The 26,873-nt window shown below is 47.0% G+C and overlaps 1 protein-coding gene across 2 annotated transcripts in view; it reads right to left on the minus strand.

The window, feature by feature from the left end:
- The window catches only part of UBE4B (ubiquitination factor E4B), a 2,401,822-nt gene that overhangs the window by 1,540,085 nt on the left and 834,864 nt on the right, over nucleotides 1-26,873 (minus strand). For both annotated transcript variants that reach the window (XM_069609995.1, XM_069609996.1), the window contains 2 exons: nucleotides 24,438-24,554; nucleotides 24,256-24,354 (listed from right to left, as the gene is read on the minus strand). In XM_069609995.1, coding sequence (XP_069466096.1) covers nucleotides 24,256-24,354; nucleotides 24,438-24,554 — 216 coding nt within the window. The remainder of the gene's footprint in view (nucleotides 1-24,255; nucleotides 24,355-24,437; nucleotides 24,555-26,873) is intronic.

The raw sequence follows: 26,873 nt of genomic DNA on the forward strand, positions 1-26,873 counted from the left end.
GAAATGTGGGAAAAAGCGATTGGAGTGTGTGGCGGAGATGGAAATATATAAATGTGTCTAGGGCAGAGTCGGCACCCCGTGCAAGCGTTTGTTGTGGCGTTAAAAAGGTCCTGTCTATGAATAGGTCGTTTAGTGTGACAATCTGTAGCTTGCTGGTCCACTGAAGGTACACCTTTTCTGCGGTTAGTGGGATCCCCGGGATGAATCTCGCTGGGATAAGGGGAGAAAACCTGACCGGGACATTGCATTTCGGCGCAATTTTCTTCCATATCGCATAAGTGGAGTGTACTATGTTCAGGGTTGTAGGTGGAACCTGGATGTCGCCAATAATGGCGGCCTGCAATAGATTTGGGGGTTATTAAGGCCAGTTCGATTTGGACATGAGGTCTTATGAACTGGGTTGCATACCAGTGTCTGTGAAATTGGGCCCGGGCAGCCCAGTAGTAACGTTCCAGGACGGGTAGTGCTAGGCCTCCTTTTGCAATTGGCTGAGTAAGTGTTGCATGGGCTACTTTCGCAGGCTTGCCAGCCCAGATAAGCTCGAGAATTAGGCTTTGCAGAAGCAACTTCTGTGACAGTAGTAGGGGGATATTTTCAAACAGGTAGAGAAGCTTGGGTAGAATTACCATCTTTACAATGGGGACCCGGCCCCACAGTGTGAGCGGGAGGTGTTTCCACCTGGATATTTTGTCACACAGATTTTCCCCTGCCTTCCCGTAGTTATCACGAAAAAGCTCTTGGTGATCTCTGGACATTAGAATCCCCAGGTATCTCACTCCTGTGTGTTCCCACCTAAACCCAAAGTCGTCTCTGCATTCTTTGGTTTCAGGAAATATGACTGATATTGTGTGGTTAACTTTTAAACCCGAGAGGGCACCGAATTTGATAACTTCACACATGACTGGGTTTAGGTTCTCAGCCAGGTTGCTGATGAATAGGGCTACGTCGACGGCATATAAAGATAGCATTAGTTTTTGGGGGCCCAGGGAAAGACCCCTCTTCATTTGTCTGGCCCTGAGGCTGGCAGCCAAGTGGTCCATTGCCAGTGTGAACAATAGAGCCCTGCCTGGTCCCCCTTTGAAGTTCTATACTTGTGGATTTTACTTTCCTGAGTACTATACTGGACAGGGGTTGTTTGTAGAGGAAGGAGACCAGATCTAGGTAGCGTTCGCCAAGGCCCATTTTCCTCAGAACCGTGAAGAGATTTAGCCATTCAACAGAGTCAAAGGCTTTTTCTGCGTCAATCAGAATTACCATGGCTTGGGATGATGGGTCGAGTACTTCGATGACTCCAAATATGTGTCTAATACCAAATGTTGTTTTGCGACCTGGGATGAAACCTGCCTGGTCGGCGAGCACCAGACCCGGCATTGGGGGCAGCAATCTGTAGGTGAGGATCTTTGCAAGGATTTTAGCTACATACATTAGTGAAATTGGTCTGTACGAGGTGCAATCTTCGGGGGTTTCCCTGTTTTATGGAGGAGGATCACGTTTGCTTCTCGGAGTGTGGGGGGTAAGCAGCCTGTCTCTAGTGCCTCTTCAAATACCGGCAGTAGGATTGGTGCTAGGAGTGGGGCAAATGCCTTGTAAAATTCCCCGTTGGGGCCTGGAGCTTTGGTACCTGGGAGTTCTTTTATCGCTCCGAGGATTTCTTTGAGCGTTCGTGATTTATTTAGGGGTTCCCTCAGCGCGTCATTAACCCAGTATAGCTATGTGTCTTCTAGATACTGCTGGAGAGATTCTGGGCTGCTTGTGTGTTTCGAGCTGTATAGGTCATGATAGAAGGCGTGGAAGAACTCCACTATTAAGTCCTATGCGTAGACTAGAGCGCCCTGAGGGAGGGTTTAGGATACATTCTACCCGTGGGGGTTTTCTATCTGCTACCAGCAGCCATGCCGGAAGGGCCCCTGGTGTTTGGCCTTCCCGTACTGGCGGACGCAGTCGCCTTGTGTTAGGAATCGGGTTTCGCGGTCGGTGGTGGACCTGAATGGGCAAAGGAGAGAGGGTCTTTTAGGGTGGCGCAAGTGCGTTCAAGTTCTTTCAGTCTTGCCTCTCTGGCAGCGAGTTCACTCCTAAACATTTTCAGTATCCTGTTCTCTTTGGCCAAGAATATCCCTCTAACATAGCACTCTACGTTTCCCAAAGGGTCCCATTCGATGTTACATAGTCCTGATTGATAGTTAAGAAGGAGGTGATCTTGGACCAGAGTTCTTGGGAAAACACCTGGTCCTGGAGGGCTCCAGATTTGAATTTCCAGTGGGGTCTACCTTGCTTATAATCTGTGGGGATGCATTCAAGGGCGACAGTGGAGTGGTAGGAGAGTGTTCTTGGAAGTACCGGCAAGTACCCCATTGGAATCGACTGTTTTTAGACACCAACAGGTAGTCTAGACGTGAGCTGGTATTGTGGACCCAGGAGTGGACGGTTTAGTCACGTGAGTCTTGGTGAATAAGTCTCCATGCATCTACTAGGTCGTAGGCCCTACAGATCTCGTGAATCTGGAGACTCGCCTTAGAGGGAGTGTTGCTAACTGTGTGCGGCTTGTCCCGCTTGGGGTCTAGCGAGGTGTATAGACCACCCCGCCATATGATCGTGGCAGAGTCTGCCCCCACCAGGTGTGTCATTACCCAATCAAAGGTGTTCGCCCCGTCTATGTTTGGGCCATAGGAGTTCACCAGGACAATTTCACACCCTTCTAGTACCCCCCAGACCAGGAGCGATCTTCCTTCTCTGTCGCTGTCTGTTGACAGTAGCCTAAACTTAGTTTCTTATTGATTAGTATGGCCATCCCTCTAGCATAAGATGAATAAGAGGAGAAGTATCTGTGGCACCCCAGTCGGGTGCCCAGTGACTCTCAAAGGTTGGGAGAAGGTACGTTTCCTGTATGAGGGCTAAGTCGATATTGTGTCTCCTAAGATACTGGGATACTTTCCGAGTTTTGGTCTGGTTATTACCCCCTCTAATATTCCAAGTTGCTACCTTGAATGGAGTGAGGAATTGTTATTGTATTGGATATAGGTGACATACTTAGCAGGTGCCATAGTCATTCGTGTACATGTGTGCTGACTGTAAGTGATTGACTGCGAAGTCGGTCGGCGGTGGACTGGTTCACACGTGGCGCGTTCCCTCTGTAGTTTCGTGTACCCAGAGTGTTGCAAATATTTGGTTTGAGACCCATCCTTGTTTCCTTTGGTGTGGACATCTAAAGGTAGCTTGTTGTCATTCCCCTAGTCTTGTCTCTAGTCCTACGCCAACAAGCCCCTATTTTTTTAAAAAAAGAGGACACATGTTGTAGCAGTTTGCTCACTGTTTGTTTTACAATAGTATAGTCAGCAGCCAGGTTCCCTCCCTCTCACGGGCAACCCACAACCTGCCCGACGAATGACTCACCCTCCCAAACTGATAACAAACAAACAGTGCTGAGCTTGGGCCGCTAGTGCCCATCCATGTTCAGTAGCTCCCTTCAATAAACCATTTTCACTGTGCCCGAGTGGGAAAAAGCATACAGTGGGTGACAAATATGTAATGTGACGTACGGCTTCGTCATGGTGGGTCTCTTCTGGCTCAGTCTCTTCTTGCTTGTCTTAGGTAATTGCTTAGAGGTCGACAGCCAAGTTCATCCAGGAAAGTGTTTGCTTCCACCGGCAGTTGAAAAACTGGGCCTTCCCAGCATGTTGGATCCTCAGCTTTACAGGGAACAGCATTGAATATTGCATTTGGCTGTCTCGCAGGTGGCGTTTTACTCCAGTAAAGGATCTCCGTGAGGTTTTGACTGCTGGTGAAAAGTCGGGGTAAATTTGGATGCTGTCGCCGTCGACTTGTAGCTCGCTCTTGTCCCTCGCGAGTCTCCGGATCGTGTCTCGATCTTTAAATTAAGCAACCTAGCGATGATAGGGCGTGGAAGAGCCCCTGAGATTGGGCGGCTGGACGGCACCCTGTGAGCTCTTTCAACAACGAATAATTGAGAAAATGCAGATGCACCAAAAAGTTATTTGCACATATTTTCGACAAAATCCTCCATTTTCAGTGAAATTTGCCTCTCCCTCATCCCCACCAGTCTAATATTGTTGCAGCGGGTTTTCCCGTCTAGGTCCTCGTTTTGGCAGCAACCACTTTCATTTGACCTTCCAGTGCGGTCACCTTAGTTACCAGCGGTGGTTTGCTATCGTCGAGGTCTGAGACTCTCTGTTCCACCGAGTCTAGCCTGTCGCCGTGTTTGTCGAGCCAGTGTTGTAACAGCTCGACTCTGGATGAAAGTGCGTCGAGTTTGGAGTCGAGGTTGCCTATGCCGGCTTTAAGGTCGAGAAGAATCTCCCGGATATCAATGGCCGGGGCTTGAGATGGCTCTTCATCTTGTTCCATTGCTGGCATCGGGGATCCCGGTTGGGTGTGCAGAGTGGGGGTCTTGACTATGGCACCAGGCTCAAAGTTCAGCTTCCTCTGGGATTTATCAGATTTGCCCATGCTAGGTTGCTTGTAGATGATGAGGGAGGGGTGGCCCAGAGGGGCTTTCGAGGCGCAGTTGGTGGGACTGGGGTTACGCTGAAAGTGAGGATTATCTTGTTGGCGGTGCTCGGAGCTCTGTAATTCGGTGCTGGGGTCAGTTGTCTTTTGCGAGGGGCCGAGGTGCCTCGAGGTTGTCGCCCAGGGGCGGTTGTAGTTCCTGGATACAGTCGCCAGGTGATGGTTTTACTACAGCTTTCTAGTGTTGGAGAGAGTGGAAGTGGTTTCTGCCCTTCACCGTCGGTGTGTGTTGAAGTCCACACCCCCTGGCCCTGTGCACCGGTGTAGGTAGAGCTCCAGGTTCTCGGGAGTCGTTTCGCCGTAAGGCATAGGCTGTGTTCCTTGATACAGGATAGGAAGGTGCCGTGGCTTGTGCCTGTGATCAAGGGGCTGGTGATTGTTGTGTTCCAAGTTATTGTGGTAGGCCGTTGGATAGATCCGGCGTGCCGGGTCAAAGTAATCCGTTGAGTAGTACTGTGTGTCCTGGTGGGGGGCTGTGCCCCAGCAGAAACGCTGCACAGGGTGCCCGCGAGTAATCCACCGGGCTACAGAGTCGAGTTGGCGCCTCCTATGAAGACCACTGTTTGAGTCTGCACACCTAAGGGGCGCCGCCCGGCATCCCTGTGGCAGGAGCAGAGAGGGGGCTGGCTAGGCTCCGATGTGGCAGAGCCTCATGTTGGGCAGGGGGAGGCTGGTGTATGGGTCAAGTGGTTTGGGGGTGAGGAAAGGAGTGAGGCCTGGAGATTGCCTCCCACCTGTTTCAATGATCGGCTGCTGCAACCGGTATTCTTGTCTCAGAGTGGGCATGTCAGGGTGTGGGTGCTGGAACATTGGAGGCGCCGGCAGTGTGGCAGTTTGCTTTTTTTCCACTGTATTCTGTCCCTTGTGGTCGGGGGCAACGCGAGTGTGTGCCTCGCTGCCCGGCGCACTATTGGGTGCGTTTGATGTTAGCTGACCCACAGGACTGCCCGTTCCGGGGGTAGCAGAGCTTATCCGGTGGAGAGGTGTTCCAGCTCTGTGCGGACAGTACTACGCTGTTAGGCAGAAACCTGTGCAGTTCCCTCTGGGACCACTGCAAAAGATTTAAGACTACAGGTGTTTGGCAGCAAACCCACTTGGTAGCAGTCTGTACCACACAGATTCACTTGGTAGCTGTGGCTGAGCAGTCAAACTTCCCTCAAGAAGAGTTAGGCAGTATACAGAGTATTCACAATAGGTCAAGAGAACACAATAGAACAAGTAAACGCTGACCAGGGCTTGGTATAAAAGAGATATAATTATTTATTTAAAACCGCATCTAGAAAAACACACAGGCACTAATATTAAGCAATTCAAAAACACGGTCACTAAAAGATATACACTCCCTTAAAAGAATATTAGACAAGTCTTAAGTAAAGCCCCACTTATTTTCAGACAGCGAAGAGTGCTTAACGTAGATCGCATTCTAATAGTTCGTTTTTAAAAGGGAGAGAAAAGCAGAGAACAAGTTGAAACAGATCCCAACACTTTTACAAGAACATAACGAGAGGAAGGCAAAGTAACACCGTGAAGTTAGAGTTCAATAGGCCGGATCCACTTTAAGAGGATCAAACAAAATGTGTTCAAGGTCACACGGTTGCAGTGCACAAAAGTCTTGTAACGGTTCAAAAAGGAGTTGGACCAAAGAAAGGGACCAGTTGGAGGGTCAAGGCGGCCAGCCCAGTCCAGAAGGTTAAGGAGTTATTATTACCTTGTAGCAATCTTTAGAAAGGGAGGACTGGCGGACGCGGTACCTTAAAGTGGTGAGAACACTCCAGCGGGGGCAGTGGTTCCTGGCAGCGGATGCAAGTCGGTGCTTCGTCCGGGGGAAGAGAGGATCTCGTCGTGGAGGAAGACAGGAGTCTGTTGCACTGCCAGGGAATAAACCAGCCGCTGAGTTTCTCAGGTACAAGGAGCGGTCTGTTGATTCGCGGTTCAGTGGTGAGTGGCTATCCGGCCGCCGGGGTGCTTGGCACGGGCAGTTCGACCACAAACCGGTCTGGGTTGCGAAGAAGGAAGGTAAAACTGGTTGTGCCCACCAGTCAGGGGAAGAAGCCTCTCCAGACGGGAGATCTTCTCTGTTGTCGGGAAGTGGTGAGTCGGTTCCGCAGGGCTCCACCGGTGGTGTCGTCGTGGTAGGTCGGCTCAGCTTCTCCCTCGTCGGATTCTCAGGTCCTGTGGCGACTTCTGAAGTTCTAGTCCCCAAAGCCCTGCTTTTATGCAGCATACCCCCATTTACTCAGCCTAGCTGTCAATCAAACATGCTAAGTGGTGAGCCGGCCGGCTCACCACTTGGGCCAATCACACAAGAGTGCGACTTGAGTTACCAAGGTAACTCAGTCCAGGGTGCCTAAACCCCCCCCTCCCACACCCCCTGTGGTACCCAGACAGAGTGGCACCACTTTTGGAGGCTTCTGTGGAGAAACCCGCCAATAAGTGGAACAAAGGGCTCGACTTGGGTTGGAGTCACAGAAGAGAACGCAAACGCCATTTTAGAATTGAGTCCTGGCAAAAAATACCAACCGGCGAATTAATATTAAATAAATAAACCGGCGGTATGTTCGAGGCTATGAGAATTAAATAATTAAAGTTGGTAGCCTCGAACAATGGGAAAATCCCATAGGAAAATTTGCGGTCGAATATAAAAAGTAGTTTCCACTGCCACCAGCCAAAACTCGATCAGGGGGGACGGAGATGTGCCCCCTCGACTAACAGACCCCGGAGCAATCGAATTGCCCCGACCAGTACGTCCACAATATGATGGTTTGTACTGGTTTCTGTTAATAATTTGGGACTAGTAAAGCCAATGGTGACTTTACATGCCCTGGGAGACAGTAGTCAGTCCCAGGGTATGGAGTCTATGGTGGGGGGTCACTATGACACCCCTGTGTTACTGCACGGAGGGTTCTGTGTAACACACATAATAAAAACACATGAGACCCTATGGAGTAAAGGAACCCATAGCCCATAAAACACATTAACAGTCAAAGGAACACCATAAACATGTCCAAGAGTGGGAGAAAAAGAGTCTCACTCTTGGCAGGAGGAAAAAACAGACTCCAGAAATCCGGCAAAGCTGCTGGGGGACTCACTAGGTTAGGAAATTCAGCCTAAAGAGAGAATTCTCCCTAACATACGCCAGCGGTATTGTGGGTTGACTCAGGCCTGTGGGCCGTCGTGAGCTGCTCGCCTCACCTCCTCTTGTGGTTTTGGGACCCAATCGGGCCAATGCTCCCGGCGTACCCCCCTCGTATGTCCTGGGGGTGGCCCCCATGGAATTAGCTGGAGTGTTATCGGGGTGGGGGGAGGGATTTGTCACTGCAGCTCTTGTATTCCAATGGGCGGCGGATGTGTCAGTCCAGGGTCTCGTTGCTGCGTACGTTGTTGCAGATCTCTTGCATGATGAGGGCCGGTGTCCGAGTTGTCTGGAGACTCCGCCTCAGCACTCGGTGCGCCCCAGGTGTTTTTTCAGCCCAGCCCTGGACTCAGTGTTGTGGACGATTTAGAGACGCTCTGTGGGGGGCGGGGGGCGGTCGCCAATCGGGGGTTGTGCGGGTTAGCCACCGATCGGGTGCAACTCCCACGATCCAGAGAAAGCTCCAATGGCAGGCAAGAGTTTTGGCACCATAGATGTGGAAAAGGGGTGTGGGTAGGCCGGGAACCCGGCGGGCCCCGCGCCGTTTTCGTTCCAGTCACAGCTTGTGGCAGTTGTTTTGGTGGAAGTTGGAGGTGTCGATTCAGGTGCCCATTGTTAGGCAGAATCTAGTGCAGTGCCCTTAGGGACCACTACACACAATTAAGACTACAGGTGGCAATACAAGTTTTACCTGTGGTACAAGCCTGTACTACTATGTCAGAGTGGTAGAAGTGGCGGAGCAGCCAGGCTTATCTCGAGTATGAGCAGTAGCAAAGATTACACAAAGGGACCACAATTACTGTGACTCAAGCAAACACTGACTCAAGGTTTCAGGTAGAAAAATATAAGTACATTTATTGTTAAACCATTTGTTGTAAACACAACACTTCTATTAGATTTAAAACCACACGAAAAATATACTACAACTAACCAATTCACCTTGTACAGTAAGTGTCAAGGTAAGTACCCTGTGTTTAAACGGACCGGTGTTACGAACAAAACATGTTACCGCGAATACGATCGCGATCAGTTTTTGACAGTTCGGTCTACTAATTAAACGCGTATCCGTGACATGAAATGCTACCGGGGCAAAAACACACTTAGCACCTGAGATACCCAGAGGGAGTTGGAGGCAAAAATCACAGGCAATATTTTGGTAAGGCAGACAGAATCGAGAAACACTCAGAGACAGGAGTTCAAGAGTCAAAGGGCCGGAGCCAGGGTCAAGTGACACTGGGGACCTGTTGTCGAAGATCACACAGTCAGACAGTTCACGATTCAACGTAGCCAAGAGTACTCCGATATTGTCAATGTTCGGAAGCAAAAGTTATAAGAAGGAGGGAAGATAAGGGCAAGCCTTGGAAATGAAGAAAAAGGGATTCACCCAGTCTCCGCAGCAGAACACAGTACCTTGTTCCAATGGTGTAGTTGGTGCCCTGGCAGTTGTTCCTGTTGGTTTCCCGCAGACCCACGATTCCTGGAGATTTGTTGAAGGAGAACGTCTGAAGGGGGTCTGCACCACACAAGGATGAAGCCGGCAGCAACGACAAGGAAAAAAGAAGGGGCGCTCCTTAAAAACAGGAGAGGCTCTTCAGGTGGCTATCCTGACCACTACAGCAGCGTGCAGCGATTTCGACCAAGGAAGAGGATCCTCTGGCTGTAGAAGATGAGCTGGTTATCCCCACCAAGCTCAAGGGAAGAATGCTCCGGACTGGATCTTCTCTAAGTCATTGAAGGGAAGATAGCTCAGGACTGCAGCAGGGCTTCACCGGGACGGGGTAGTTGCAGCAGCCGTCGTTCTCTCTGCTTCTCTTCGGTTCCTTGTAGTTCCAGTGGCGACTCTCTGACTTCTAGCCCGAGAAACCTGCCTTTTATGCGAAAAAACCCCATTCACAGCCTGGCTGTCAATCACCCAGCAGGGGGGTTGTCCAGCCCGGACAACTACCCCGGCCAATCATGACAAAGTGCAACTTGGGTTTCCTAGGATACCCTGTGTAGGGGGTGACTACACCCCTCCTTCACATTCAGCCCACCTAGACACCCAGGCGCCTTGAGGAGGGCTTCTGAGCAAAAGCCCGCCAAAAGACAGTGAACAAAGAAGGCAAATTTAGTTTGCCGCAAAAAGTAAAACACAAGAAGGACTTCAACAAAAAGAAATGGCGAATAAACCAAAACTGAGCCAAAAGAAAGATGATTTGGTCAAGCAGGTTTATGTTCGAGGCTAATATAATAGCCAAGAACAGTACCACGTTTATCTAATATAATCGCAGTAGAAATGTTAGGGTAGATACCACTGCCACCAGCCAAGTCTAAATGTTAAAAGAGCGAAACATGCTCTAGGAGGTACAGATAAAAAAGGGATATGAAGTAACGCTTTCCAGTACTCCATGGAAGATGGGGTGTACTGGATCTGTGGTAGATTGACTAAGTAAAGTTAATGGCAACTTTACCCTTTTCTGGGGGACTGTAGTCAGCCTCAGAAATAGAGTCAGTGGGAAGTCTCAAAGACAACCCTGTGCCACTGCACTGAAGGTGCTGTGTGACACACAAAAGAAGGGGGCTACTGAAGTGGTGTACTCCAGAGTCCACAATCACAAAAACAGAGAAATACACATGGCAAAACACAAGTAAGAGTGGGTTAACAGCTAACACTCTTACCAAGTAGAAAAAAATAAACTCCAGAGGTCCAACAAAGCTGCTGGGGGACTCACTAAGTGAGGGAAATTAGCCATCAATGAGAATTCTCCCAACACCCAGGGCCTCATTTCTTTCTAAGGTGGGGTCGGGGGGGGAGGGCGGGGGGGGCTGTGGCTGTCATGGTCAGTATCTTTCGTCGTTGCGCCTGTGGGACAGTCGTTGTCGGCGTCTACATGGTCTGCACCGCATATGGGCGCGAAGACACTTGCAGCTCTCTGAGACGAATGACCCCACCAGGGACATCCACCAGGCACCCCGCTCTCCCACAAGCTCCCGGGCGTGTCCAGCAAGGAACAGCCTCGAGTGGTCTCCCGCCGGCCACTACCATCCACCTCAGGCTGCTGGTCGACAGCTGGCACGCCACCGAGGACCAAGCCCACCACGCGGTCTGCGTCCGTCCACTGGTTCTTTGCCGACAGAGTTCTCTGCAGCGCTGTGAACCCACTTTGTGTTCCGCGAAGTTTGGCGAAATGGTCTCAGGCAACGGGGAAATGTATTTCTCGCCTCAGGTTACCAATTGCCCAGGATTAATGGGAGGCCTGCACAGAGCCGGCATCTTGGTTGAGCTCTGTAGCACCCTCAGCAGAAAGATATAGTTGACGCCACTCAGCGTGAGATGCCTTGCTTAGAAATCGGCCTCCCTTTATTGGAGGGGCCGAAAGCCACAAAAAGTTGTTTGGATGCTCTGAACAACTTTGTGCGATCCAGATAGTGCTTCAAAGCTCTTTTGACGAACAGGGAATGCAAGGCTCTTTCCGTTGAAGTAGAAGCATTAGGGAATAAAGTTGGTAAGGCAATAGTAGTGTTCTTGTTAAAGTCTGATGGAATCTTTGGAATTAAGTGTGGATTCGTAGAGAGCAGAACCTTATCCTTCATGAAGTGCATATATGGAGGGTCAATGACCAGAGCCTGCAGTTCCGATACTCACCTAGAGGACGTAATAGCGACTAGAAAAATTGCCTTCCAAGTGAGACATTTTATCACAGTCGTTGACATAGGCTCAAACAGTGGTTTCATGAGTGCTGAGAGCACATGGTTGAGGCTCCAAACGGGGAGGGGGGTAGAGGGGGTTGGGGGAGTCCTGAAAAGACCCTTGAGGAAATGCTTAATTAATCTATCACTGAAAAGAGGCATAGAATTCCTTTCCTGAGTGAATCTTGAAATCGCTGCCAGGTGAGCCTTGATAGACGATATTGCGAGACCATCCTTTGCAAACAGCAAAAGGTAAGGAAGGAGTTGTTGAGGTGAAACCCGCAATGGTTGCAGGTTAGATTGTTGAGGACACCAGACACAGAACCTTTTCCACTTACGGGTGTATGATGCGTTGGTAGAAGGAGCCCTTGCCACAGCCAAAATGCGGCAACAATCCTGCGGTATATTTAGGTTGCTGAATTCGGATTGGTCAGGAGCCATGCCGCTAGATTGAGGGATCCTGGGTTGTGATGCCACACCATCCCCTTGTTCTGAGAGAGAAGATCCGGCTGGGAACCCAGTTGAAGAGGATCGTCCTTTGCTAGATGAAGAAGGTCGGAGAACCAGGTCTGCCTGGGCCAGAAAGGGGCCACCAGAATGATTTTGCAGGGAACCCTGCAAAACATCTGAACTGTTTTCCTCATCAGGGGAAAATGAGGAAACGCAAAGGCGAACATACACGTCCACGGAAAAGAGAAATGCGTCCCCCCTGGAGTCCGGATGACAACATTTATGACACTTGGGAGTAGTTCAGTTGTCATTCGTGCATCTGAGAAGAGTTCCTGCTGAGGGAATCTGCCCGTATGTTTTGAATCCCTGGCAGGTGGAAAACCAGGATCCGAATTCTGTGAGGTATGGTCCAGTGCCAGATGGAGACGTGAGTGCGTTCCCCCCCCCATTTGGGCAGATAGAACATGGTTGTGGTATTGTCGGTGAGGATCTTGTGTTGAACCTCCTGGCGGAAATCAGTGCAGCAAAGCCAAGCTCGACGGCTGAGAACCACCCCATTATTAATCTGTATGAAACCAGTCTCTGCCTGGTCGACAGCAATGGTTATACTATGGTTTGATGCCTCCTCCCCCTCTTGCACCAAAAGCATAGCTTCTTACCTCTGCTGCTCCGGCAGGTGGTCTAAGAGTGGTGCCAGGCGGTGCCACATCTCGCATTCAAACCTTGCCATGATGTCCAACGAGTTGGCAGCCTTTACTGTAGTGGCTCAGACAGTGAGGACTTTCTTTCCGAAAGTGTCCAGCTCACGGTTCTCATTATCGGCAGGAGTGGCGCACTTGTGCTGGGTATGAGCTTTTCTACTAGCCGCTGCAGAAACAACCGATTCCGGGGTAGGCTGCGACGTCAAGCACCTCGGAGTGGATTCAGGAGCCTTGAACTTCTTTTCCAGACAGCCCTTGATCGCTGGCTCTGTAAACGGGTGCCTCATCGTACGCAGCCCCTCCTCCCATACATGATCCAATATAGGGATTGAGAAAACCGCCTTTCTGCTCTTCCCCATGTGGTCAAACAAGAAACAGTCCTTTTCCTCCTCGGGGATGAAACCAAATGTGTGACAGGTTTTAGCCATCATGGCATGGAAGGCCCCAATGTCATCAGGTGGAGATGGTTGGGCCGGACTACTCTGAGCATCCTGGTCCGGGTCTGAATCCCAGGTGTCTGCCCTTCTGGGAGAAGAAGAGACCGTAGAGAGAGTGACCTGCGGGGCAATGTCTTGCTCTGAATCATCAAGTATCCCTTCAGGGAGGACTGAAAACCCTAGGGAGAAGGTGGAGGAGGTCTAGCCGGGGGATGACCTCCTGCGGCAAGGCCCTTGGCTGCGGAAGGCATCAGAGGCATGGTAGGTGGGGTTAGCAGTACCGGGACTGACGGAGACTGAGGTACCGGGAGCCTGGCGTCCAATTGCCCTAGGAGAGCTTGTAAAGTAGTGAGCACTTGCATCAGGAGCAATGAGTGTGGGTTGAGGAGAGGATACTGAGGTGGCACAGACCCCAGACCCGCTGAGGTGGACGGAGGGGAAGGCTGGGGGCCCAAAACAGATGGATCCAGGAAAGGTTGATCTGAACCCCCCCTTCTTCGGGATCCAATTCCAAAGCTGCATGCTCATCGTAGACCGGTGCCCCAAAGTCAGCGGTAATATGTTGGAGTAATTGGAAACCCTTATAGAAGATTCTGCTCTGTAGACACCTCAGAATGTTTCGATACATCCCTAGAAGGTGGGACTCCCGTCACCACCTCGGGCCGAGCTGGTCTTGCAGAGGAAATCTGCATCGCCGGGGACTTATTGGTTGTTGTCGACAAAGTGGTCATCGACGGAGCAGTCGTCGACGGGACAGCAGTTGGAGGGGCCGTCATCGACGGTAGATTCGCTGATGAACCAGTCGTCGCCAGCGTAGCAGTGACAATGAATGAGTCAAAGATGCTATCTGCAACACTGATACCACCGTAGATGGAGAAGGCAGCTGCTTGGATGACGACTTGGACCTGTGCCTCATCGACACATGGCCCGAAGAGGACATATGCGAAGCTGGTGAGGAGTGCTGCTTGTCCTTGGCCAAAGACCTCTTCATTGACGAGGAGGAAGAATGAGGCCTCGATTTCTCCTTCTCCGACGACGAAGCCTTGCAGGATGGATCCGCGGATCTTTGCTGGTGAGAGCCCCTCTCCTTCAATTTTTCAGAGCGTGCTGCAGATGCATCTTGAGAAGGGGGTATTTACGACCCCTCAACATTAGACAAAGGCATTGCAGCAGAAAACCTCTTGGTTTTTTCCAAAGCAGACAAAGGCCTGGGCTCACCTTTGCACTGCTTCTTAAGCACCGGTTCCTCCGACCTAGCCCTCTGGCACAATGGCAACCTCTTGGCCGAGGGAGTGGAGGACTTGCCTCCGCGGGAAGAGCCGACCTCCGAAGCCGGATAGGCACCCTTGTTCAGCCAGCAAATCAAACGCTGGTTTCTGTCTTTGAGGGTTTTTTGGGAGAACCTTTGACAGATGTCGCAGTTTACGTGGAGTGATTGGGGTACAAGCAGTACAGGCACTCCGAATGCCCGTCCCCCTCGTACACATTCTTGAGGCCGCAGGTCTCACGCGGCCTGAATAAAGACTTCCTCGGACCCAAAGATGACATAACGGGACCTAGAAAACCACCCTTCTTGGACAAAAGACTAGAAAAGAGCGAAAGCTAACATGAAGAAACCGAAGTTTACACACACAAAAGACAAATTCTCTGGATAGAACTCAAGGTAATCCCAACAGTTTGGAAAACGGTTGAAATCTGAGGGGTAGCCGCAGGGGCAGGGCTATAATCTCGACGTCCCTAAAGCACCCATAACAACATTAATAGGACACTCAAGGTGTCAACATTTTTTCCATAGGAAAACTACTTTACTAAAGTTACAGAGGTTACCCAGCCCAATGACGCAGAATATTCACAGCATGTGAATCCATGAAAGATCCAATGCTGGAGAAGTCTATGTTCCTTCAACTCCAAGCGGGGAGAAAGGGTGAGCACATGTGAATCTAAGCAGATATAAGCACCAGAAATATGATAACGATGTGTAATGTATGTCTTCTGATGCTTGTGAATCTGCTTAGAATCGCATGCTGTATATAGATTAGCGAGCAGTACCAGATGGTGGTGATGGGATATTGGCAGGAACAGTGGCAAAAAGATGTCTCAACACTGCCTGACCCACCTGATAATCAGTCTTAGAAAGTGTATCTAATGTTGTATACGTGTGTGAATAGAACTCCAGGTAGCCCCCTTGCAAATAGTATCTAGAGGAATATTTGCAATGAAGGCTAAAGTAGCTCCTGTGCCTCGAGTAGAATGAGCTCTAGGTGTAAAAGGTAGAACTCTCTTACAAAGAGAGTAACACATCTGAATACATTTAACAATCCATTTTGAGATTGTCGATTTAGAGACACAATCCCCTTCTCTACGAGTGGCAATGGAGACAAAGAATTGAGCAGCCTTCCAAAGTGGTTTTGTTTTATTGAGAAAGTACACCACTGCTCTACGAACATTCAGTGTATGGAGACTTCTGTCAGCTGAACTAGTTGAGTTTTGAAAGAAAGATGGAAGTTCTACGGATTGGTTTACATGAAATTTAGAGATGCATTTAGGTGCAAAGTGTGGATGTGTGAGCAAAACCACTCTGTCCTTATGAAAGGGTCTTGAACTGAGAGCTCCTACAGTTCGCTTACTCTCCTAATGGAAGAATGGCCACTAGAAAAGCAGTCTTATAGGTGAGAACCCCGAGACTGGCTTTGTACATTAGTTCAAAAGGAGGGCCCATAGGTTTAGTAAGGACGACATTCAAGTCCCATCCAGGAGTTGGATTAGAAATAGGTGTGTGAAGTCTTTTCACCCCTTCCATAAAAGCTTTGATTACAGGGACTTTCTACCAGAAAACCTTGCTCTGAGAGGTAGTATAAGCAGAGAGGGCAGTAAGGTGGACCTTAACAGAGATCAAAACGAGTCCCATTTCTAAGATGTGAGTTAGGTAAAGGACTATGTGTGTGGGTGAACAGTCAACTGGGTTGATCTTCCGAGTACCACACCAAATGACAAAGATTTTCGATTTAGAACAGTGTCTAGTATTTGGTTCACAAGCCTCTTTAAGAATGTCCATACATCTTTGAGGCAGTTGAAGATGCCTGAACTCTGACTTCAGGAGCCAAGCTGTTAAGAGTCTGAGGGCGTGGGTGCAATGTTAGTCCTTGATCCTGGGATAGCATGTTGTAAGGGGGGTTGGGGTGGAGGGGGTTGGGGGGAGGGACATTTTTATGAGATGCGAGAACCACGGCTGACAAGCCCACATTGGTACTATTAGGATCAGAGGTCACATGTTCCTGGTGCATATTGCGAATTAGCCTGTTGAGGACAGGAGTTTGGGGGGCGAGGGGGGTTGTGTAAGCAAATCTCCCTGACCATTTGATCCAGAGACCGTTCCCCTTGGATATTGTTTGGGTAAACCTGGAGGCGTAGTTTGGGCATTGAGCGTTCTCCATTGTTGCAAAGAGTTTGATGTCTGGATGCCCCTATTCTGCAATGTGGGCTACATTGCCCCACTGAACAGAATTTCTCCATAACCAAGCTGCACTTCAGCAGAAACAGCAAAATGGCTGCGCTGGCTCCAGTAAGCATCATTGCACCAAAACTGTTTTGCAGCAGCAAAAAGATGGCTGCACCATCTTGCCAAGCACATATTGAGCAGGATGGAACACAGGGGCACACTGAGGGAGCCTGCCCGTGTGTTCTTACATATATAAAGAAATGGAGTTAAAAAGCAGTGCTGTTTTGCTGCCAGCCCAAAGTCCCCATTGAAAAGAGGGTATTTTACCTAAAGATGATGCTGCTCTGATGCTATTTTTATCTGTTCTTCCTCAAGCTACGGTTAGTAATAAGGCCCTGCCATGCCCATTCATATCTCCATTGTACTTCAGCAAAACCAAGAATGACCCCTGAATGACAGGCTCTGTCAAACCAAATCTGAGAAAAATCAACAAAGAAACTTGATATCTGCCGCACAGGAACAAGCTTCACTTTTAAGTTACAAAGTGTCAAAGATCAGTAATTCAAAGAAACCCCAGCTCTGCGTTATGTCAATTTCAGTGCATAGGTGGTTCAAATAAACTACTGCCTAAAAGAATATACCTATAGCTGCAAAACAGTGTGGGAATCCAGATGGAAAGTCAAAACCCGAATTTGAAAGCAAAGTGCTAGCAGCTTGCACCACATGTGTAAAAATGGGCTTTGCAAACTAAAGGAGAAGAATGCTTGTTTGAGAGTACTATGTGAAACAAAAACGTCTTCTTGCCTAGCAATGTGAAAGGTGATTGTACTGTGAAAATACAATAAATTAAATGGTTCTATTCAGCAGGTTTTCTCCCAATTCAGAGCAAAATCAATAGAATGAAATCAAACTTCAGTGGCTGCATAGGAGGAGGAATCAGCCCAAGACAGGTTCCTGCTGAGAGGATGACAGAAACAAAAGGGGCCCTCTCAGTAGATACTAACACCCCAGTGATGATTACTAAGTTGGACAGAATATGGTCTGGGCTGGGCCCTCTACAATGGAATTTCCAGGACACGGATGTGCGAAGTAGAGAAAGGGCAATAAACCTTCAATCAATCTGGGAAAACCCTATCCTCCCTCTGGGGGAAGTGACAGTTGGTGGTAGCTGAAAAGAAAAAAAATGGGCCATTGTAGGACAAAGGATGCCAATTTGTTTCCAAAAGACTATTTTATTAAGAAACTTTGAAGACGGTTATCTTTGCAACAGGACCTTGTAAAAATGTAGTAGTTTAAATGTGATTTTTGTGGCTTTCAAATAAGAGGTCTTGGCTGTCAATTGCATGTATAGGACACGAACGCCAGAAGAATGTGAATCATGGGGAAAGGACACATGATGGAATGTTAAAAATTAACCGAAATAGGCCCCATGATAGTATGTACGCATGTGTAAAGTCCCAGAATTTTAGGCTGAACATTTCAGACTGAAAATGACGAACGATTATTAAACGTACAAAACAATGTCTCGCAGATTGCAGAGTTGGACTGCAATGGTCTGCATAAAATATGTAACCTGTTAATATAATTTGCTAAGAGACTTCAACTATTTAAATGTACCATTTGTGGCAAAATCGGATTTTAGCTAAAGTAACTGGGAGGTTTTTGAACATTGTAAAACTCACATCATAAATCTGACATATTGCCCTTGAAATCCAACCAGCTTAGAGCGAGGCGGGGAATAGCACCCCTGACCAATCCAGTGGATTAGAGGTGTGTTTAGCTAAGCCTGCCCAGCCATATACTTCTATGATGTCACTATGCATTATAAATAAGGGTCCGTGACAGGACTCTAGACACACACACTTCCTGAAATTCCTGCGCTGAGTTGCTGATCTGCTCCATTCATCTTGCTGAATCCCACTACAAGGCCAAAACGTTGTTGACCCTACTCCAGAGCCCGCTGCAAAACCCAAGCATAGCTGATTCCTATCACAGCAAGGCCAGTGATCCAGAATCAACCCACTAATCTCCCATTAAAAAGGGGAAAGCTGTGGTACCATTTAAATCCTGAAATCAGAGCGGCTTGCTGCCCACTGACTGCATCCAGCGGTACCTGTGCCAACTGTTCGCTACCCGGTGACCAGACCTTGCCCAGCTGACTTGCCAGGCGCGCCGCCGTGTGGCGACTAGAACCTGTTGACTGTCCAAAAATCCCAAAACTAAAAAGTGGACTGTGAGTATAATCCCCACTCCATAGAAACACATAGCCAATCTTGTCTTGCCTTGCCTTTGTCCTTATCGCATTATCTAAGTAGTCATATGTATACCCTCGTAACTTGTTGAAACTGTTAGAATTATCCTCGTATCCTGTCCTTAATCTTTAAGTGCTAGCGCCATCTCTTTTCACTTTTGTCTGGTGTAAATTATAAGCCCTTAGTTATATTTGGAGTAATCAAACTAATTTCCATATATTGTATTGTTGGGGTTGAGCACTGGGGTGACAAGGTTGACCTCGCAAATCAACCTTGGAGCTTGCTGTGTTCCTCCTTAACAATATAGCCTAGATAATTTAGTGTAAGTAACATTTTCTTTTCTTTCAAAACCGATTTTCTCACTTTTAACTGCTCTATTTTCCTAAAAACGAACCTCACTCTACCTTCCAAATCTCTCTCAATTCACCAGCTAGAGACCTATTCACCTCTATATTGTCCCTGTGATATATATCTATTCCCCAGCCCAAAAACCGTTCTCCAAATTCAGAGTATTTCACCCGTTTTTATTAAAAACCGTTTGGGTAATTTAAAGCGGGAATTGAGAAAATTGCAAGTTTTCCAACGTGTTATTTGGCTTCAGCATGCTCTAAACTTTCCACTCATTTTCGAATTGTATGTCTTTTGCTGATCCATTGCCTTGTGATTGCCAGTAATATAACATACCTGCTATTGTGATAAAACATGTATATTATAATTTAACCACACATTCATTATTTGTACAATTCGAGTTTTATTTTAGGCCTTTGCTAAGGGTTTAAAGTCTGCTTTTTGTCTTCTTCTGTGAGGGAAGGTTGGATTGTGATTCTGTTATCTCCCTCTTATTCCTGACTACCTGCTGCTTCTTTCTATCCACTCAGAATTCGATTATTTGTGGGTTGAGGGAACATTGCAGAGGGAAACCTTAACTTGGGTGCCATCTTTCCTAAAATCAAAAAAAGTGCTCCTTTTCAATGGTGAAGTGTATATGTTCTGGGAGAAGGTTAATTAAGTGCATTGCTTCCATTTTTACTTTAATTATCACTCATTGGAGATTGCTGCCCCATATTAAAATTGTATGATTTCCTTTGAATTTTAAAAATAAATAAATATTGTATTTTCACCAACCGGCCTGGTTCGTGGTCCATTGTGACCCGGGGTAATTGAAAAAGGAGGTGTGATACGAGTTGTGTACCATCTCAAATTGAATTTGCATAAAATAAAGCAAAAGGCATATCTATTGAGCACTACATCCTAGGCTGAGACCAAGGTGTGTGTCGCCTGATTGAAATCCTTAACAGCAAAGACGTGCAAAATGTGTTCGTGTAAACGCTACTCGTGTTCTACGGGTAGCTGAAAGGTTTCTGCTTAGCACGTCTGCAAAAACGTTGTGTTCCCCTGGAACGTGTTGTGATAGGAGGAACATGTATTTGAGAGCACAAATGCTTTATGCCAGTTTGGACAACCCTGGAGTGTTCCTCCGTGCTTGTTTATATAAAACATGGCCATAGTGCTGTCTGTTAGGACTAGAACGGTTTTCCCCTGCAGTTGTTGGGATATCTTTAGGGCTTTCAACACTGCTATAAGCTCCAACAGGTTCATATGTTTGCTTATCACTGATTGTGGCCACGTGTCGTGCACTGTGTGGTGGAGAAGGTTAGCTCCCTACTCGGATAGGGAGGAGCCTGTGTTGAGAGTGGCATCTACTGCGGGGATGGTGAACGATTTCCCTTTCAAAAGGTTTTCCCTTGTCCACCACTGCAGTGATAAAACGAAGGCTTTTGAGATATCAGTAGATCGTCCCACTGACCGCTTGCTTGGCACTAGTGGCTAGAGAGCTACTCTTGCATAGGATGCATGCACAGACCAGTAGGTCTACAGTCTTTTGGGTGTTCTCTAGAAACCTGATGTTTCTCACCTGTTATGAGTCATTCATCAAGATAAGGGTACACTGGAACGGAGTGTCTACGCAAGTGAGCTGCTGCCACTGCCAGAACTTTGGTAAAAACCCTTGGGAATGAGGCAATGCCAAAGGGGAGCACTATAAATTGATAGTGAGTGTCCCTTATTTTGACCCTTAGGTATTTTCTGTGCCCTGGCAACATTGAAATATGAAAGTATGCATATTTTATATACAAGGTTGACATGCAAGCCCTGTGTTTCAGCAGTGGAATTACTTCTTGCAGAGTTGTCATCCTGAACCTTTGAGGCTTGACATAGTTGTTTGCAGGACGCAGATCTAATACAGGGTTCATGGTCAGATACTTTTTGGGTACAAAAAAGTATATTGAATAGATAACCTTGTTTACCTGGTGAGCAGGGACGAGTTATATTGCTCTCTTCTAGAGCAGCGCCTCCACTTCTGCTTGACGACGAAGGAGATTGTATGGGGACATTCTTCTTGTTTTTGGCAGGTGGTACCGAGGTGTCCAGAGGAACTCAATACAGTATCCCTCGCCCACTGTCTTGAGCACACACTTGTCTGTAGTAATCCCCTCCCATGGGTGAAGCATGTTACCTGATCTCATATTGGAGATGCATGGGAGGGGATCCAGACCGAAGAGTCATTTGTTGGCAGGGGAGCCTCTGATGGCTGCATTCCTAACCCTTCCTTTGCCACGTCGAAAAACCTTGCTGTTGAGAGGTTTGATAGGTACATAACTACCCTTGAGTGGAGGCCCAGGGTGAACCTCGTGTGGTGTAGGAAGCCTTTGTGGGTCTGGAAAGGACTGCCCTAGAAAGGACTGGCTGGTGTTAAAACCAGTATCCTGTGATTTTAATGAAAAATGTTTTAACAAAGTTTTACCCAAAAAATAACAAAAATAAGTTATATATATATATATATATATATATATTATTTTTTTTTTCAGTATTTTGGTAAAACCTACCTTGTTAAAAACGTTTTCGTTAAAATCACATACAACCTTAAACACCCTGCGCTGCAGGTGCGCCTTGCTGGTTATTTGATTTAATTACTTTAGAGTGTCATGATCGTTTTTTGACGTCACGAGGGCATCGTTGACTACTTTCCCAAACAAAGCAGACTCCTCTATTGGTTTGTTAATAACCATCACGTGTTTGAAACCCGAGTTCCATGCGTGGTGTTTTAGAAGAGTTCCTTCAGCTAAGAAACAGCTAGCTGTCTATGAGGAGTCTAAAGTATTTTTTGAAAAATATTTTGGGTAACGTGCCGGCCCTCCTTAACAATAGTGAGCAGCTTCGGTTTGGCTGGCTCAGGAACACTTTCCAGGTCTTCTTGTACAAGACCCCATTGAACGTAATTAAAGCTGGCAAGCAAAGTAGTGTTGCTTGCAATACGGGTAGTATAGGTTGCTGAAGTTGTGATCCTTTTGCCTAAGGCATACAATTTCTCACATCTGTTGTCGTGGGAGCGTCAGCTGAAGACAAAGGAGCTCTCACACACTTTTTGGTTGTTGTAACAACCAGAGAATCAGGAACAAAGTGTCCTGAAAGAATATTCAACATGCAGGTTCACTGCTTGTGTCAGGGAGAGCGTGAGCAGAGAAGGGGCAATCCGCTTCTTTATAGAGTCAAGCAGAGGAATGGATTGACTTACCTGCTTTTTCTTTTTAAGGATCTCCTCCCCAAAGTCAGGGTCAGGCACTGCATCCTGATTATGTATTTTAAAATGTTCTGCTGTTTGAAACATCTCGAGGCTGCACTAGCGTATGCAAACATGTTGTCTGACTCTGCCTCATGAGTGGGGCGTTAGTAGACCAAGGGCCCTGGTCATCCATGTCATCAAGCCACATGTCTGAGTCCTGGCCAGTAGGAACGTTGCCTTAGTCCCCCTAGTCTGGGACATAATATAAATCCTTCTCTTGATCATATTGATCATCTTCAAAAATATCCCCTGAAGTATCAGCATGTTTAGGTACAGGAGAGGTAGTTTGAAAAACAGGGGGCTGAAGTGGCCTAGCATCCTCATCTAAGGGAAGAGATCTGTCTACCTTCTCCATGGTATCTTCAAATCTTTCCCTCAACCAAGTTCCTGTATTTGGAATTTCAGGGAGTGGAAAAACGACCACCTCTTCAACATGACTTTAGTGACCCTGCAAGGATGGAGATAAAGTGGAAGAGGCTTGGACATACCCTGGAGGTAAAACTGGAGGGGAGCCTGGATGCTCCAGTACTATGGGAGTCAGGTTGCTTAAGTGTTTTAGACAATTTCTCCCTTAATCTAGGGTGAGTTTTAATTTTCGACATGCGTTTCGACATGTCTGAAATGGCGGCTGAAGATTTAGGGGGAGGGCCATAAGAAGTCAAAGACTTCGAACGATGCACTGCACACAGAGGCGGAAATGCAGCTTGTTGAGAACCGGAAGGTTCTCCAGTTTTCGATATAATTGTAGCTGCCGCCGGCTTCTTCAATGGTACAGCTGAGGAACGTCCGTGAGTTGTGTGTTTAGCCTTGGTGTGTGTGTGTGCCAGCTGCCAGTGTGTGGGACTCCTGTAGCAGTGCATTCGGCATGCCTAGTGGGGATGGGGATGGGTAAACAGGACTCCGAAGACTCTGCTGTAATGTTTTTGGCATTCAAACTGGAGCTGTGGCTACTGGATTGTTCCTCGTCTGATTTAACAGCGCCGGTGGGGGGAAAGGGAATTCACCTACATTGCGTAGGCCACTCACCGCTTAGTGTGACATTCTTTAAGCATTTTGGGCATAAAGAGTCAATAGGCCTTACAACGCTGTTCGTCGTGTTCACGAGGCAAACCGTTGTTACACTCTTTATGGGTGTCCTTCCAATGGAACCTCCTGTTACAAAAAGGGCAACATTTAAAAGGAGTTCTCTCCATTATTGAATGTAAAGAAAGGAGCATCTAGACAAGGGAAAGAATAGAGAAGGACAAGAAAAGGCATTCTGTAATGAAGAAGAATGTCGAGAAGAAGACCCCCACCACTCTCCCTACTGTCAAAGGCCAAAGCGTGATGGTGAAGGCTGCAGCCAGTCGTTGAAAGTCCAGAAGAAGTCTTCAGATGGTTGAAGTAAACAGTTGAAGGAACGCCGAAAGTACGTTGAAAGCTGGACTGAGTTTGAATAATACTAGTGATATATACATAGCACGCTACAAGCTTTGCATTATGCGACCGATCAATATGGTGGAAAAAACAATCTGCGGGACTTCAACACGTGAGGGCCCATGGGTGAACTACACGTCACAGTAGGGATAGTGTTACAAACACGGCCGGGTCAACGCCCCTTTCAGAACTTCAAAAACAAGATGCAATACTCCGAGATTACCACTAGATGTCTGACTATATGAACGGCATGTGATTCTATGCAGATTCACAAGCATCAGAAATATAATTACAATATGTGCCAAAAAAGACACTGATGCAGAAATAAGCAAATAATTCAGAGAAAGTATAGCACCAGAACGCGCACGGTCGCATGGTCTCTCTCTCTCTCTCTCTCTCACTCTCTCTCTCTCTCTCTCTCTCTCTCTCTCCCTCACTCTCTCTCTCTCACTCTCTCTCTCTCTCTCTCTCACTCTCTCTCTCTCTCTCACTCTCTCTCTCACTCTCACTCTCTCTCACTCTCACTCTCTCTCTCACTCTCTCTCTCTCTCACTCTCACTCTCACTCTCTCTCTCTCTCACTCTCACTCTCTCTCTCTCTCTCTGTACTTACCCGTGCAGACTCCAAGTGGTGCTGCAGAGATTGACTTACAACGCGTGTGTTTTCTAGGGTAATGGCCGGACCTGAGAAATATTTTTCAACCACTCGAGTCTACGATGACAGAAAACAGAAGTCAGATTTAAAATGAAGGCCCATTTACATTCTTTCCTGAAAGACCATTAAATAACACTTACGTCATCCTCAGCAAAGACTGAGAGGCTGAAAAAAGACCCCAGATAGGAGAGCCTTTGCATCTCCCGGCCAGATCCAGTACTCAGAGATTTGGGTAACCACAAAGGTAACGAAGTAACCTGCAGAAAAGGAAGGGGTCAGAAGTTAAGACAGTATTAACAACATGTTATAGGGTTTTCATGCAAGCCCTCAGTTTGACAGTGTTTCCAAAACATCAACTTCAGCCTACTGGTAATGGTGGCAGCATGGATCATTTTGGGCAGTGGAATAACATGTGCAATTTAAGTGCAAACTACTCGAACAGTCTGCATGACTAAAATCAGTAAGGTAAACAATAATAAACTGTACATAATCCTACAATCTATTGGTTAGGAATAGAAATGGCTTCATGTCCAAATCCTGCATTAGATTTTCCAAACTACTGCTTTCCTTACTAGTAGTACTGAAATGTTCCAAATCCTTTGCAGGAAAAAGACATTTGTGACCAGGATTCTTACTAGTCACCAGTAGAGCTATTGAGTCAATGAGCGAGCACTTTAAGCCCTAGGATTATCTATCATTGGGAGAGATTGTATATGCTTGCTGCCAAATTATAAGCCACTTCATTATTGTCTTTTATAACTTCCACTGACCTTCTTTTGAATTAAAGTAAAAGCTCCATTTTCTTCAACAACTGAACCCTGAACATCTTTTTTCTTTAATCCAAAAATGAATGTACTCAGTTCAGTTCTCCACAGTTTTGTAGTCTTATATCCTGAAACTAGGGATTTGCTTTTCCGAGACCCAAGCTACGAACACTGCAAAGTCGGTTTCTGAAATCCCAGATCTACTCTTACATATTTTGTTTTCTGGGACTGCATTTCACTTTACGCATGAAGATATTTTAAGTGTCCTCTGGGGAGGGCTCAGAAAAACCAACCTGTAGTGTTAGGAAAGGGTTTCCACCAAGGTACTTCAGACTCCCATAATGGTAAGTGACAAGCAGCCAGGCTTCATTCTTAGGAGGGGAAATAGGTGGTCATAAAGTACCTTTTATCAACCCAGAGCATGCAATGCATTGTCCATCCAGTAAATGTATTTAAAATATATACTCATTAGTGTTGAAGTACTGCAGCATGATATAAACGCAGTAAGGAAAATTACCAGATAACTCTCTGGTGAGGGCTGTGAAAGCATCTATCCTAAATGTGGGACAGTGTTCCGAATAAAAAAGACGAATTAACAGCTCCAGCAAAGTAGTCAGGTTTCACTCCAGATGGCTGGTATGGAAGTACAGATATTCCACCCAGCTAACCAATGAAAACACCCCCACACTGGTATCCTGAAAAAATATACACTTCACTCAAAATACACATAGAACGGCTATCTGCTAAAATAAGTACCATAGGTTAAACATAACACATAGTAAAGTGCATGTATAAAGACAGTGATGGTCAGAGAAGACCAAAACCACTTGATCAAATGGGTTTTCAGAATAAACCCTGTTGGAAGATTCTGAAATGGCCAACCTATACAGGTGAACATGAAAATATGCGAATGTTTAGCCAAACTAACAAAGTGCTGTGACTGGGCAGTAAGTCTCAGACGTAGGAATGGGTGGAGTGGTGAAGGGTTCAGTTAAGCACACAATAAGAACTATTACTGATTCAAGTTAGGCCGAATGTATAAACATACAGTAATATTTCCTAGGCTGTGAACAAACTCTTATCAATGAAAACCACAGGTAAGCAGAACTACCAAACATCCACTATTAACATATGTACATCTACCTAGGGGTGCTCTGGCTACACAGGTAGATCAATTTGTAGAACACTGTAAATGTAATAAAGTAAGTCAAGAAAACACACGTAAGTAATAAAACCAGTTAGAACACAGGTAAGCAATTAAAAGACCAGAAACACACAATTTGCACTACCTTATAGAAATAAGGCTCTATACTTAGAAAGTCCTTATCCGCAAAAAGGAGATAGGGCCTAGTGCGCCAAGGGTCCCATAGCTGAACCATTTTAGGAAGTTACGAGGCTTTTAAGAAGACTGAACAAGCGTAACAAAGTCAACATGTAGGTGTAAGTGTCTCAAGTAGTGAAGAACAAAGCAAGCAAAGTTCTTGAGAGTTTGTCTCCAGATCCTGCCCCCATAGGGGAAGCACAGGGAGGAATCCTTGGACAGAGCTCCACTGATCACAACCAGGCAAGGGAGAGGTAGGTTTAGGACTTTGTGCCCATTAAAACCTTTGGAAGGAGGGGCGTATGAACAGTTATGTAAATTCACCCCCTGTAATCAGACTCTTTAGGAAACCACTTTGCAGGCTTCTGAATTTGCAGGTCCCACTTACTTTGTGTCTTGGTTCCAAACGAGGAGATCTAAGGGTATGTGGTGCAGCAGTAACTTTGAGCATAGGTCTTCAGGTCTGGCTAGTCAGCAATTCTGCACTGTGG

Source organism: Ambystoma mexicanum, chromosome 8 (assembly GCF_040938575.1).
Source record: "Ambystoma mexicanum isolate Mex_15411 chromosome 8, UKY_AmexF1_1, whole genome shotgun sequence".
NCBI classification, from domain to species: domain Eukaryota; kingdom Metazoa; phylum Chordata; class Amphibia; order Caudata; family Ambystomatidae; genus Ambystoma; species Ambystoma mexicanum.